The sequence below is a fragment of the Loxodonta africana genome, chromosome 3 (genome assembly GCF_030014295.1).
Source record: "Loxodonta africana isolate mLoxAfr1 chromosome 3, mLoxAfr1.hap2, whole genome shotgun sequence".
In the NCBI taxonomy this organism is placed as follows: Eukaryota; Metazoa; Chordata; class Mammalia; order Proboscidea; family Elephantidae; genus Loxodonta; species Loxodonta africana.
This window is the reverse complement of record NC_087344.1, coordinates 213,158,730-213,172,884: the sequence shown is the minus strand read 5'-3', so window position 1 is coordinate 213,172,884 and position 14,155 is coordinate 213,158,730. Positions and strand designations below refer to the sequence as shown.

Sequence of the window (14,155 nt, the reverse complement as noted above, 5' to 3'; positions counted from 1 at the left end):
CTCAAGATCTTATAATAGTGGTCTTATACAATGTTTGTCCTTTTGCATCTGACTAATTTTGCTCAGCATAATGCCTTCTAGGTGCCTCCATGTTATGAAATGTTTCACAGATTCCTCACTGTTCTTTATCGATGTGTAGTATTCCATTATGTGAATATACCATAATTTATTTATCCATTCATCCGTTGATGGACACCTTGGTTGCTTCCAGCTTTTTGCTATTGTAAACAGTGCTGCAACAAACATGGGTGTGCATATATCTGTTCATGTAAAGGCTCTTATTTCTCTAGGATATATTCCGAAGAGTGGGATTTCTAGGTTGTATGTTAGTTCTATTTCTAACTTTTCAAGGAAACACCAGATAGATTTCCAAAGTGGTTGTACCATTTTACATTCCCACCAGCAGTGTAAAGGAGTTCCAATCTCTCCACAGCCTCTCCAACATTTATTATTTTGTGTTTTTTGGATTAATACCAGCCTCGTTGGAGTGAGATGGAGTCTCATCGTAGTTTTAATTTGCATTTCTCTAATGGCTAACGATCAAGAGCATTTTCTCATGTATCTGTTAAAAAAACATGTATCTGTTAGCCGCCTGAATATCTTCTTTAGTGGAGTGTGTGTTCATATCCTTTGCCCAATTTTTAATTGGGTAGTTTGTCTTTTTGTGGTTGAGTTTTAACAGAATCATATAGATTTTAGATATCAGGTGCTGGTTGGAGATGTCATAGCTGAAAAAATTTTTCCCAATCCGTGGGTGGTCTTTTAACTCTCTTGGTGAAGTCTTTAGATGAGCATAGATGTTTGATTTTGTTTCTCTTTGTCATTTTTAGTAATGTTTTGTATTCTGTTTATGCCTTGTATTAGGGCTTCTAATGTTGTCTCTATTTTTTCTTCCATGATCTTTATCGTTTAAGTCTTTATGTTTGGGTCTTTGATCCACTTGGAGTTAGTTTTTGTGCATGGTGTGAGGTGTGGGTCCTGTTTCATTTTTTTGCAAATGGATATCCAGTTATGCCAGCACCTTTTGTTAAAAAGACTATCTTTTCCCCAATTAACTGACACTGGGCCTTTGTCAAATATCAGCTGCTCATATGTGGATGGATTTATATCTGGATTCTCAATTCTGTTCCATTGGTCTATGTGCCTGTTGTTGTACCAGTACCAGGCTGTTTTGACTACTGTGGCTGTGTAATATGTTCTAAAATCAGGTAGAGTGAGGCCTCCCACTTTCTTCTTCTTTTTCAGGCTTCTTTCCCTTCCATATGAAGTTGGTGATTTGTTTCTGCATCCCATTAAAAAATGTCGTTGGAATTTGGATCGGAAGTGCATTGTGTATATACATGGCTTTTGGTAGCACAGATATTTTTACTATGTTAAGTCTTCCTATCCATGAACAAGGTATGTTTTTCCACTTAAGTAGGTCCCTTTTAGTTTCTTGCACTAGTACTTTGCGGTTTTCTTTGTATAGGTCTTTTACATCTTTGGTAAGATTTATTCCTAGGTATTTTATCTTCTTGGGGGCTACTGTGAATGGTATCGATTTGGTGATTTCCTCTTCGATGTTCTTTTTGTTGATGTAGAGAAATCCAAGTGATTTTTTATGTCAAACTCTTCTATTAGTTTCAGTAGTTTTCTGGAGGATTCCTTAGGGTTTTCTGTGTATAAGATCATGTCATCTGCAAATAGAGATAATTTTACTTCTTCCTTGTCAATCCGGATGCCCTTTATTTCTTTGTCTAGCCTAATTGCTCTGGCTAGGACCTCTAGCACAATTTGAATAAGAGCGGTGATAAAGGGCATCCTTGTCTGGTTCCTGTTCTCAAGGGAAATGCTTTCAGGCTCTCTCCATTTAGAATGATGTTGGCTGTTGGTTTTCTATAAATGCCCTTTATTATGTTGAGGAATTTTCCTTCAATTCCTATTTTGGTGAGAGTTTTTATCATGAATGGGTGTTGGACTTTGTGAAATGCCTTTTCTGCATCAACTGATAAGATCATGTGGTTTTTGTCTTTTGTTTTATTTATATGGTGGATTACATTAATGGTTTTTCTAATACTGAACCAACCCTGGTATAAATCCCACTTGGTCACGGTGGATTATTTTTTTGATATGTTGTTGAATTCTATTGGCTAGAATTTTGTTGAGGATTATTGCACCTATGTTCATGAGGGATACAGGTCTGTAATTTTCTTTTTTTGTCGTGTCTTTACCTGGTTTTGGTATCAGGGATATGCTGGCTTCATAGAATGAGTTAGGTAGTATTCCATCATTTTCTACGCTTTGAAATACCTTTAGTAGTAATGGTGTTAACTCTTCTCTGAAAGTTTGGTAGAACTCTGCAGTGAAGCTGTCCAGGCCAGGGCTTTTTTTGGTGGGAGTTTTTTGTTTACCATTTCAATATCTTTTTTTGTTACGGGTCTATTTATTTGTTCTACTTCTGATTGTGTTAGTTTAGGTAGGTAGTGTTTTTCTAGGAATTCATACATTTCTTCTAGGTTTGCAAATTTGTTAGAGTACAATTTTTCTTAATAATCTGATATGATTCTTTTAATTTCAGTTGGGTCTGTTGTGATATGGCCCAACTCATTTCTTATTCGGGTTATTTGTTTCCTTTCCTGTATTCCTTTAGTCAGTCTGGCCAATGGTTTATCAATTTTGTTAATTTTTTCAAAGAACCAGCCTTTGGCTTTGTTAATTCTTTCAATTGTTTTTCTGTTCTCTAATTCATTTAGTTCAGCTCTAATTTTTGTTATTTGTTTTCTTCTGGTGCCTGATGGATTCTTTTGTTGCTCACTTTCTATTTGTTCAAGTTGTAGGGACAGTTCTCTGATTTTGGCTCTTTCTTCTTTATGTATGTGTGCATTTATCGATACGAATTAACCTCTGAGCGCTGCTTTTGCTGTGTCCCAGAGGTTTTGATAGGAAATGTTTTCATTCTCATTGCATTCTATGAATTTCTTTATTCCCTCCTTAATATCTTTCTATAACCCAGTCTTTTTTGAGCAGCGTACTGTTCAGTTTCCAAGTATTTGATTTCTTTTCCCTGATTCTTCTGTTATTGATTTCTACTTTTATGGCCTTGTGGTCTGAGAAGATGCTTTGTAATAGTTCGATGTTTTGGATTCTGCAAAGGTCTGTTTTATGACCTAATATGTGATCTTTTTTAGAGAATGTTCCATGTGCACTAGAAAAAAAAGTATACTTTGTAGCTGTTGGGTGGAGTGTTCTGTATAAGTCTACGAGGTCAAGTTGGTTGATTGTAGCAATTAGGTCTTCCATGTCTCTATTGAGCTTCTTACTGGAAGTCCTATCCTTCTCCGAAAGTGGTGTGTTGAAGTCTCCTACTATAATTGTGGAAGTGTCTGTCTCACTTTTCAGCTCTGTTAAAGTTCGTTTTATGTATCTTGCTGCGCTGTCATTGGGTACATAAATATTTCATATGGTTATATCTTCCTAGTAAATTGTCCCTGTAATCATTTTGTAGTGTCCTTCTTTATCCTTTCTGATGGATTTAACTTTAAAGTCTATTTTGTCAGAAATAAATATTGCTACTCCTGCTCTTTTATGACTGTTGTTTGCCTGATATATTTTTTCCATCCTTTGAGTTTTAGTTTGTTTGTGTCTCTAAGTCTAAGGTGTGTCTCTTGTCGGCAGCATATAGACGGATCGTGTTTCTTTATCCAGTCTGAGACTCTCTGTCTCTTTATTGGTGCATTTAGTCCATTTACATTCAGTGTAATTATAGATAAGTATGAGTTTAGTGCTGTCATTTTGATGTCTTTTTGTGTGTGTTGTTGACAATTTCATTTTTTCACTTACATTCTTGTGCTGAGACATTTTTCTTTGTAAATTGTGTGTTCCTCATTTTCATAGTAGTTGAATTTATGTTTGCTGAGTTGTTATGTTTTTCTTGGTTTTTATTTTGAGTTATGGAATTGTTAGATCTCTTTGTGGTTACCTTAATATTTACCCCTATTTTTCTAAGTAAAAACCTAACTTGTATTGTCCTATATCACCTTGTTTTCCTCTCCATATGGAAAACCTATGCCTCCTGTATTTAGTCCCTCTTTTTGATTACTGTGATCTTTTACATAATGACTTCAATGATTCTGTATTTTGAGCATTTTTTTCTTTTTAAAATGAATCTTAATTTGTTTCTGCAATTTCCCTATTTGAGTTGATATCAGAATGTTCTGTTCTTTTACCTTGTGTTTTGTTGGTATCTGACATTATTGATTTTCGGACCAAACAATTTCCTTTAGTAATTCTTGTAGCTTTGGTTTGGTTTTTGCAAATTCTCTAAGCTTGTGTTTATCTGTAAATGTTTTAATTTCACCTTCATATTTGAGAGAGAGTTTTGCTGGATATATGATCCTTGGCTGGCAGTTTTTCTCCTTCAGTGCTCTATATATGTCATCCCATTGCCTTCTTGACTGCATGGTTTCTGCTGAGTAGTCTGAACTTATTGATTCTCCTTGGTAGGAGACTTTTCTTTTATCTTTTGTTTTGGCAAGTTTGATGATAATATGCCTCGGTCATTTTCTTTTTGGATCAATCTTATATGGGGTTGGATGAGCATCTTGGATAGTTATCCTTTCGTCTTTCATGATGCCAGGGACGTTTTCTGCCAACAGATCTTCAACTATTCTCTCTGTATTTTCTGTTATTTCTCCCTGTTCTGGAACTCCAATCACACGCAAGTTATTCTTCTTGATAGAGTCTCACATGATTCTTAGGGTTTCTTCATTTTTTTTAATTCTTTTATCTGATTTTTCTTCAACTATATTGGTGTCAATTGCCTTATCCTCCAACTCCCCCTCTCTGCATTCCAACTGCTCGATTCTGCTCCTCTTACTTCCTATTGAGTTGTCTAATTCTGTAATTTTACTGTTAATCTTTTGGATTTCTGAATGCTGTCTCTCTATGGATTCTTGTAGCTTATTAATTTTTCCGCTATATTCTTGAATAATCTTTTTGATTTCTTCAACTGCTTTATCAGTGTGTTCTTTGGCTTTTTCTGTAGATTTCCTTATTTCATTTCTGAGGTCATCCCTGATGTCTTGAGGCATTCTGTAAATTAGTTTTTTATATTCTGCATCTGGCAATTCCAGGATTGTATCTTCATTTGGGAAAGATTTTGATTATTTAATTTGGGGAGTTGTAGAAGGAATCATCATCTGCTTCTTTATGTGGTTTGATATCGACTGCTGTCTCTGAGCCATCTATGAGATATTGTAATGACTTATTTTATATTTGCTCACTGAGTCTTATCTTGTTTTACGTTCTTTCAATTTACGCAGATGGGCTACTAGATTGCACTGTCTTGATTGTTGTAGCCTTTGAATCACTTATGTCCTATTACCAGCTGGTTTGAGCTGTTACCAGATATATAAGCCTAAGAGTCCATTCAGTATTCTTGAATAGAATCAGCTTAGGTGTTCTGATTTTGGGTCACCAAATGTGTAGTGTAGGCTGTCACCTATTAAGTTAGAGGAGTAGTGGTGATAGTTGTGTGCACCAGGTTCTACTAGTGGCAAGGGGTCACTCTCCAGTGGGAGCAGGATGCTGACAGCCTTCCCCCATGTACCAGTGAGGTAGGTGTGTCTCTATTCCTAAAGCACTTTGGTGGGTGGGCTCTGCAGCTGTACCTTAGGCACTCAATGCATGTACCTCTAAAGATTGGTAGGTGTCAGTATCCTCAGACCCCTTTGGCAGGTAGCTAGGTGGTTCGGGTGGAGCTTCAGCCCTCAGTTCCCAGTTCTGGATCAGTGAGGGCTCTGTTTAATAGGTAGAGATATCAGACCTGGAAAACTTGTCTTTCCAGTGATCCGCTAAAACAATTACAGTCAGATCTCTATCAGAATTGCCTTTGCATTATAATAGCCACCTTGTTCCCTGTAGGGATGAAAGCCAAAGACTGTGGATCTCATATGCTTGGCTGGAGCTGGTTTTGTATTTTTATTCCAATTTAGGGAATCAGGGAAGGATTTTTTGTCCCTGGGTTTTTAGTAGCTGCTTCTCTCAGGCCAGGAAAATGGGCTAGGAAAAGAAAAAAAAAAACCTCAGAACACTTCACTCCTTGGCCCAGGAAATTCCAATGTTAACGAAGCCGCCTGGGGTAGGGAGGGGCAGGATCAGATAGGAGAGAGTAGCACCCAGCAATATAGACAAAGTTACTTATCTTGTTTGGTGATGACTGTTTCATCTGAGATTCTCGAGGGGCATGTAGCCTGTGTGCGCTGGCTGGGTCGAGACTGCCCCTGAGGGTCAGGCCCGTGTCCCATGCTTGTGCTGTCTCAGAAGCCGTGGTCAGCTCCTCCGCTGCCAATCCAAAACCCAGCGCCAAGGTTCCCCAGCTGGGACGCTGCACTCCAGGCTCCAAAACCAGTCGCTGCCTCCCGGTGACTTCTCCTCCTGTCAGCTGTGTCGTTGTGCTGCCTGTCTGCGCTGGCTGGGCCTCCCCCAAGGTCACTTCAGGGTTCTAGGGCTGCGTCCCGTGTTTGTGCCATCTCAGGAAGCCCTGCTCAGCTCCCCTGTGCCCAGTCCAAAGCCCAGCACCAAGGTTTTCTGACTGGGATGCTGTCTCCAGGCTCCGAAAACCATCGCTCCTTCCCCGTGGTTGCTCGTTCTCTAGTTAGCCATGTCAGCGTGCAGCCTGCTTGTGCTGGCTAAGTCTCTACCAAGTTTACCCCAGGGGGATAGAGGTTAGGGCTGTGTCCCGTGCCTGCCCCACCTCAGCAAGCCGCAATCAGCCCCACCACTCGGCACCAGGGAACTGCGAGGGCTCAAGGCTGTGGAGCGGGACGCCGGTTCCAGAGGCAGTCGCTTCTTCATGGCACAGCTTTTCACTCCCCTGTCACTCAGGTCAACTCTTTAGGTCTGTATTTGATGGTCAGGTTCGTAGATTGTCCTGTCTGTGATCAATTCACTTGTTTTTCGAGTCTTTGTTGCAAGAGGGATCCGAGGTAGCTTCTACCTAGTCAGCCATCTTGGCCCCGCCTCCTGTAATTTTATTTTTAATTATATAAAACATCTTTCCAAAACCAAAACTATGTAAGATAAACCCTCAGTTTTTCTTCCTTCCTTACTCTACAGGTAACCATTTTGATTAGTTTTTGGTTTATACTTCCAATGTTTCTTTTAAAAAATATAAACACACACACACATAGTTCACACCTTTCTTAGGTAAAAAGCAGCATGTTGTACACACTGTATACCAGGCTGCACCTTGTTTCACCACTCAACAGTGTATCCTGGTCATCCCTGCAATCAGCAGATAATTTCTTTTTACTGATGCATAGTGCTCCCATGTGTGGATGTATTGTAGTTTACTCAATCTCCCCTCATCGATGGGCATTTGGATTGTTTCTGGTCTTTTACTAATAAAAATAATGCCCCACTAAAAAACTTTGTCCATATGTCATTTCATATTTTTGCCAATATATCTTTTGGATGGATTCCTAGAAGGATTGGTAGACCAAAAGATAAATGTGTGCGCACACGCACGTGTGTGTGCATGCATGTGTGAAAGACAGAAAGAAATTAGTGTCCAGAATTATTTTAAATGAGACTTTATTCAAGACATCTTCTTCAAGGGGCAAAGCAACCTCTTTTGAAAGAATGGATGTGGAGGCCACGGTGGAACTGTAAACAGCCAGCCAAAGAAGAGGCAGCATCTGTGTTAAGGAGACTGCTGTCAAGACCAGGAGAGGAACTGCTAAGTTCAGAAAGCACTCACTGGAGAGTCAGCTTTCAGTATCTGCCATAGACAGAGCAAACCGATACCTGATTACATTATTGCCTGCTGAGTAAGGTCTTGCTTAGCTGCAGGTTGTGGTCTTTAGTGTTTGCATGTTTGCCCTTCCTGTCACTTACTCATGACGATGCCCTTGGTCATTGTTGATTAACGTGATTATACCCATACCACACTCAGCATGACAAACGGGAAACATAACTGATGTATCTAAGCAAAGTTTGAGGTGTACGACAGGGATCATAACAAGGAAAAAGTGAACAACATCCACCGTGGCAAGCCTAATGAACGGTTTCTTTGAGATGGATGGTCAGCAGCAGCACTGTAACAGGCATTTTCAGGCACATCCGAAGGAATTCGATGAAGTCTGGACCTGGGGAATGAATGCAGGCATCAAAATCTCAGGAGAAAATGGGTTACTTACGAGTCCAGTTCTTTGCGGATACCGCTCACATTGAGGTCAAGACATATCTTGTTGAGGATGTCTTTAGGCTGTACTGCACCAAGGGTGACATAGGTGGTGTTTCTGTTCTTCATTATAGAACTGGCATGTATACAGGGCACATCCGTGAAGGGAGACAGGGACATGATGATGAAGATAGGGACAGTACGGATCAACTTCTCCATAAAGGCCCAGGAGGCTGAATCCACAAACTGGGCCTCATCAATGATGAAAATAATCCTTTCCTCTTTCACTGTCTGAACAGATAGAGAAACGGAAAGAAAAATACTGTAAGACTTCTCATTTGTGTATGTGCGTGGGTATGCAAAGGGGCCTGGGTAGGGAAGGCAGTTTGTGATTAGCTGCTAATCTACACACTGGCAGCAGTGGCTCTGCAGAAGAAAGGCCTGGTGAACAGATTCTGTAAAGATTACAGCCAAGAAAACCCTATGGCTCAGTTCTACTCTGTACAACATGGGGTCGCCATGAGTTGGGTGCCAACTCGACAACAGCTAACAAAAACATGGGTATGCATGTGTGTCCACTGAGTTTTTTGGTTTGCTTACAATAAAGAGAAAGGACCAGCTGCGTTAAATCTTTTTCTTTCCAATAACTTTGTATTAATTTAGAATCCATTAACTTGTAATGTGTGGCAATTTGGACACAGCTTAGTTGAAATTGACTCTTACTTGATCAAACCTTTGTATAAAGATAATGCAAATTTGTACTATAGATGGGCCTCTGGGGAATACCTACAAAAGCCAAATAAAAGTGCCCATTACATAAAAATAACTGACATTTTAACTATAAGTCATTCCAATTTACTGACTACTGAAGATCTCCTGGGGGTATCTACTTAACATTTATTCATCCAATATATATTCAACACATACTTACTGAGCACCCACTAGGCTAGGTTCTGGATACACAGCGGTGAATGAAACAGGCCCATTCCTGCCCTGCTGGCACTTATGCTATTCTAGTTTAAACTATGGTATATGTTACACTTAAAGGATCTTATGTCCCTTTTATTGTGTAGACAACCTTTCCCTAACTAGTCTGAATTATTCATTCATTCATTAAGCATTTATTGTGCAACTACTAGAGCCAGGCACTGTTTTTGGTGCTGGGGATACAGTATTAAACAAAACATAGAGCTTACATTTTCTAGTGTCAACCCCTCACACAGTAGGTCCTGCATTTCCACTGTGTGAAAGTGTCCAAATGGAGAAAACTGTCTCCCCTACTCTCACTGCTTGAGACAACACTTAGCTTCTTTTGGCTCCCCATGAGAAGAGATTAGGTCAACCTACTCTTTCCCTATACATTTTTTATAAACAAAATGCTACTTTAAATTTTCAAATTTCATATGATACAATCTTTATAAAGTGTTACAACCTGTCTTATGACACACACATAATATGTCTACTCCCACAGCCCCACTCTGTCACTAAACAGTTAGCCCACAGTCAAAGCACAGCTCTAGAAGTTGTTTCCAAACCAGACTGTGTATCAAGACCAACTGAGAACCTTGAAAACAAAAGCAAATTCTTGACAATTTCAATATTTTCTCCGTTTATCATGATGTTGCTTATTGGTCCAGTTGTGGGGATGTTTCTTTCTTTCTGTTGAGGTGTAATCCATACTGAAGGCTGAAGTTTTTGAGCTTCATCAGTAAGTAGTTCTCTTCACTTTCGACAAGCAAGGTTGTCTCATCTACGTATCACCAATGGTTAATGAGTCTTCCTCCAATCTTGATGTCACTTTCTTCTTCTTGTGGTCCAGCTTCTTGGATTATTTGCTCAGCATACAGACTGAATAAGTATGGTAAAATGATACAATACTGACACATACCTTTCCTGATTTTAAATTACACAGTATCCCCTTGTTCTGTTCAAACGACTGTCTCTTGGTCTGTGTACAGTTTCCACATCAGCACAATTAAGTGTTCTGAAATCCCATTCTTCACAATATTATCCATAATATGTTATGATCCACACAGTCGAATGCTTTTGCATTCAGCCAAGATCCATGTGACATCAGCACTGATTTCTTTCATTCACATGTTCTTCTGAATCCAGCTTGAATTTCTGGCCATTGCCTGTCCATGTACTGCTCCAAGCAATTTTGAATTACCTTCAGCAAAATTTTACTTGCATGTGATTTTAATGATATTGTTCAATAATTTCCACATTCTGTTGGATCACCTTTCTCTGGAATGGGCACAAATATGAATCTTTTCCAGTCAGTTGGCTACTTAGTTATCTTCCAAACTTCTTGGCATAGACAAGGGAGCACCTCCAGTGTTGCATCCGTTTGTTGAAACATCTCAATTGGTATTCTGCCAATGCCTGGAGGCTTGTTTTTCGCCAATGCCTTCAGTGCAACTTGGACTTCTTCCTCTAATACCATACCTAGCTAAGTAACCAATCAAATGTGAGGACAAAGACATTTCTAGATCTGTAAGTTCTCAAAACCTTTTCCACCCAAACGCCCTATCTCAGAAAGCCATTAGAGTATGTGCTTCATGAAAGTGAGTGAGTAAAACAAAGAAAAAGAACACGTAAGATGCAGAAAACAGAGAAACTAACCCAATAGGAAGGTGTCTTAGGCTGGGTTCTCTAGAGAAGCAAAAGCAGTAAAGCGTATAAATATATAGAGAGTGCGATTTATATCAAGGAAATGGCTCATGCAGTTGTAGAGGCTCAACGTCCTTAGTCTATAGATCAAGATAGAGGCAGCTCCTGATTCATGTAATCACAGGGGCTGACGAACCCAAGATCGACAGACTGCGAAGACCAATGAATCCCAAAATCAACAGGCAAGACCACACCAATAAGCTGCTAGCTCAGGTCCCAAGAACCAGAGGTCAGACGAACAGAAGCCAGCTTTAGGATCCAGTGCAAGCAAAAAGCCATGAGCCTTGCCAGAATATCCACTTATATTCTATGCAGGCCACATGCCCAAGGAAAGTCCATTTCAACTGACTGGCTACTCACAGCAGACCCCATCATGAGGGTGATCACACATCAAATCTCAACATGGAAGTGATCATAACATTACACGACTGCCAAAACACTGAGAATCATGGCCCAGCCAAGTTGACACACAATCTTAACCATCACAGAAGGTAAAGAGAATCTCCAGTATAGAGGTGAAGAAAGGTTCTGGGAAAACAGCTGTATGCCAGGCATTGAGGACAAGTCCAGTTTGGAACTGGTCAGAAGGCTTCAAGAGTAACTTTTTCAGGAAGATAAAACCAGTTAAGCATCTGATGAATCTGAAATTCTCGAGAGGCATTTAGAAGATTAATTAAGAACTAGTAGTTTGGGAGGTGGGGCCAAGATGGCAGAATAGTCAGATGCTTCCTGTGGTTCCCCTTACAACAAAGACCCAAAAAAGCAAGTGAATCGATTATGCATGACAATCTAGGAGCCCTGAACACTAAAGCCAAAGTTGAGGAGTCAGACTGAGCAGCAGGGGGAGGAAGAGAGTTCACAAGCAGTGAAGAAGTGCCAGACTCGAGCTAGCCAGCACCTGGTGGGCTGGATCGGCTGGTGTATGTGGGCTGTGGCAAGCAATAGCACTCGGAATGCATTCTATCACATCAGAAGAGACCAGGTGGTGGAGGGTCTGCACAAGCCTCTGGAGCCGGCGGAAGCAGTGCTGAATCTCCAAAAGTTAAGTAAGCATCTAATTTACCATATGGGATCAAAATAACCCCTCTCCCTCTGGGGAGAAGAGCCTCTTTTCCCCTCCCCCCCCCACTTTGCTCCCAAACTAGTCCAGTAGTATTCAACAATGGCCACACACCCTAAGCCAGAAATAGGAACTACTGCACCCAAACTAGTCTCATTGCTTTAGGGAAGAAAGAAAGAAAGAAAACCTCCAACTCCCCTATGCCTTGGTACTCAGGACTTAACGTGCCCAAACTAGTCTCACAGTTTTAAAAAATCACCATGCCTCCTAAGCCAAGAATTCAGGGCAGGCACTGCCCTTTTGCCTAGGCACAGGGATAAGGGATCCATAGATTTCAAACACCCTTCACCCTTGCATGGACCTCTGTGGGCCAGTTCAACAGTGTAGGCCCTCACAAGTATAGAGCAACAGGGTATATACCTGAAGCCTATTTTAATCTGCAACAGTCAAGGGGGAGTGACAGAATCATGACATTTGACACAGTCCTGACCATTAAACAAGGTCCTCACCTACTCATATCAGGGGCCTGAGGACTGGAAGCTCCACCCATTCCACCTAGCCTCCCACAATGTGGGTCCAAGAATAACTGGTGCTTCCCAGTCTTATAGCCAACAGCACTGGGTACCCAAAGTCCAGTTGCAAAACCCACCCACCTACACACTCTAGGGGACAATGATATGCCTTTCACCTAGGCACTCAGGGGCAGCCATCAGCCCCCTACCTTGCTCAGCACACAGCCCTCTACTGCAGCCACATATCTGCACCTGCACCAATCACTCTTATGTAGCCCTGCCAGCCTAGGGCTGTAGGTAAGAGCCTATACCACATACTCAGTGACTGATGACTTGGACACGTGAGGTGAATCCACACAAAAAAAGTAAATAGACTCCTGGGGGCACACATCCAGTAGCAGCTCTAACCACCTGGTGACAGGGCATGAGAGCTTCAAAGATGACACCTTAGTCATCTAGTACTGCTATAACAGAAATACCACAAGTGGTTAGCTTTAAAGAACAGAAATTTCTTTTCTCATAGTCTAGTAAGCTGCAAGCCCAAATTTAGGGCCTCAGCTCCAGGGGAAGTCTTTCACTCTCTGTTAGCTCAGGAGAAAGGCCCTTGTCATCAGTCTTCCCCTGGACTAGAAGCTTCTCAGTGCAGGACCCTCTGATCCAAAGAATGCGCTCTGCTCCTGGCACAGCTTTCTTGGTGGTATGAGGTTCTCCTGTCTCTCTGCTCTCTTTTATGTCCCAAAAGAAATTGGCTGAAGACACAATCCAAACTTGTAGATTGAGTCCTGCCTCGTTAACATAACTACCACCTAACCCCTCTCATTAATGTCATAGAGGCAGGATTTACAACATATAGGAAAATCACATCAGATGACAAAATGGTGGACAATCACACAATACTGGGAATCACAGACTAGCCAAATGATACACATATTTTTGGAGATACAATTCAATCCATGACAGATGTGAATAACCAAAGTAGCTCACATGCCTAGTCTATTTGGGCATATCAAAACAAAACAAAAAAGCTAGGACACAGCAAGCAAACATACAATAAATAAATACGATAACTTAATGATGGCTCAGAGACAACAGTCAATATCAAATCACATAAAGAGGCACAGCAAGATACCTCCAGCAAGCAACCAAAACAAAGAGCCAGGAAACCTCTTGGAGGAAGAGAAGGTCTTGGAATTATTGGAGGTAGGATTCAAAAAATTAATATACAGAGCTCTTCAAGAGATCAGGCAAAACTCAGACCAAACCAAGGAACACACAGACAAAGAAATAGAGGAATTCAGGAAAGCTACACAAGATCAGAATGACAAATTTAACAGGCTGCTAGAATCCATAGGGAGACAGCAAATGGAAACCCAAAAGATTAATAATAAAATTTCAGAATTAGACAACTCAAAAGAAAGTCATAGGAGCAGCATTGAGGAAATGTAAGTCAGAAATAGTAAGACTGGAGATAAAGCACTTGACACCAATTTATTTGAGAAAAATTAGATAAAAGAATTTTAAAAAATGAAGAAAGCCTAAGAATTCTGTGGGACACTATCAACAGGAATAACCTACCAGTGATTGGAGTACCAGAACGGGGTGGGGAGGAGGGTAATAGCAGAAAATAGAGAATTGTTGAAGATTTGTTGGCAGAAAACTTCCCTGATATCATGAAAGATAAGATATCCATCCAAGAAGCTCATCAAACCCTACACAGGCTGGATCTCAAAAGGAAGCCATCAAGACATA

At 40.6% G+C, this 14,155-nt stretch overlaps 1 protein-coding gene across 1 annotated transcript in view; it reads right to left on the bottom strand.

Annotated features, from left to right (window-relative positions):
• The window catches only part of ADCY10 (adenylate cyclase 10), a 195,387-nt gene that overhangs the window by 90,916 nt on the left and 90,316 nt on the right, over positions 1-14,155 (bottom strand). Inside the window, exon 16 of the mRNA XM_003414895.4 lies at positions 8,178-8,452. Coding sequence (XP_003414943.1) covers positions 8,178-8,452 — 275 coding nt within the window. The remainder of the gene's footprint in view (positions 1-8,177; positions 8,453-14,155) is intronic.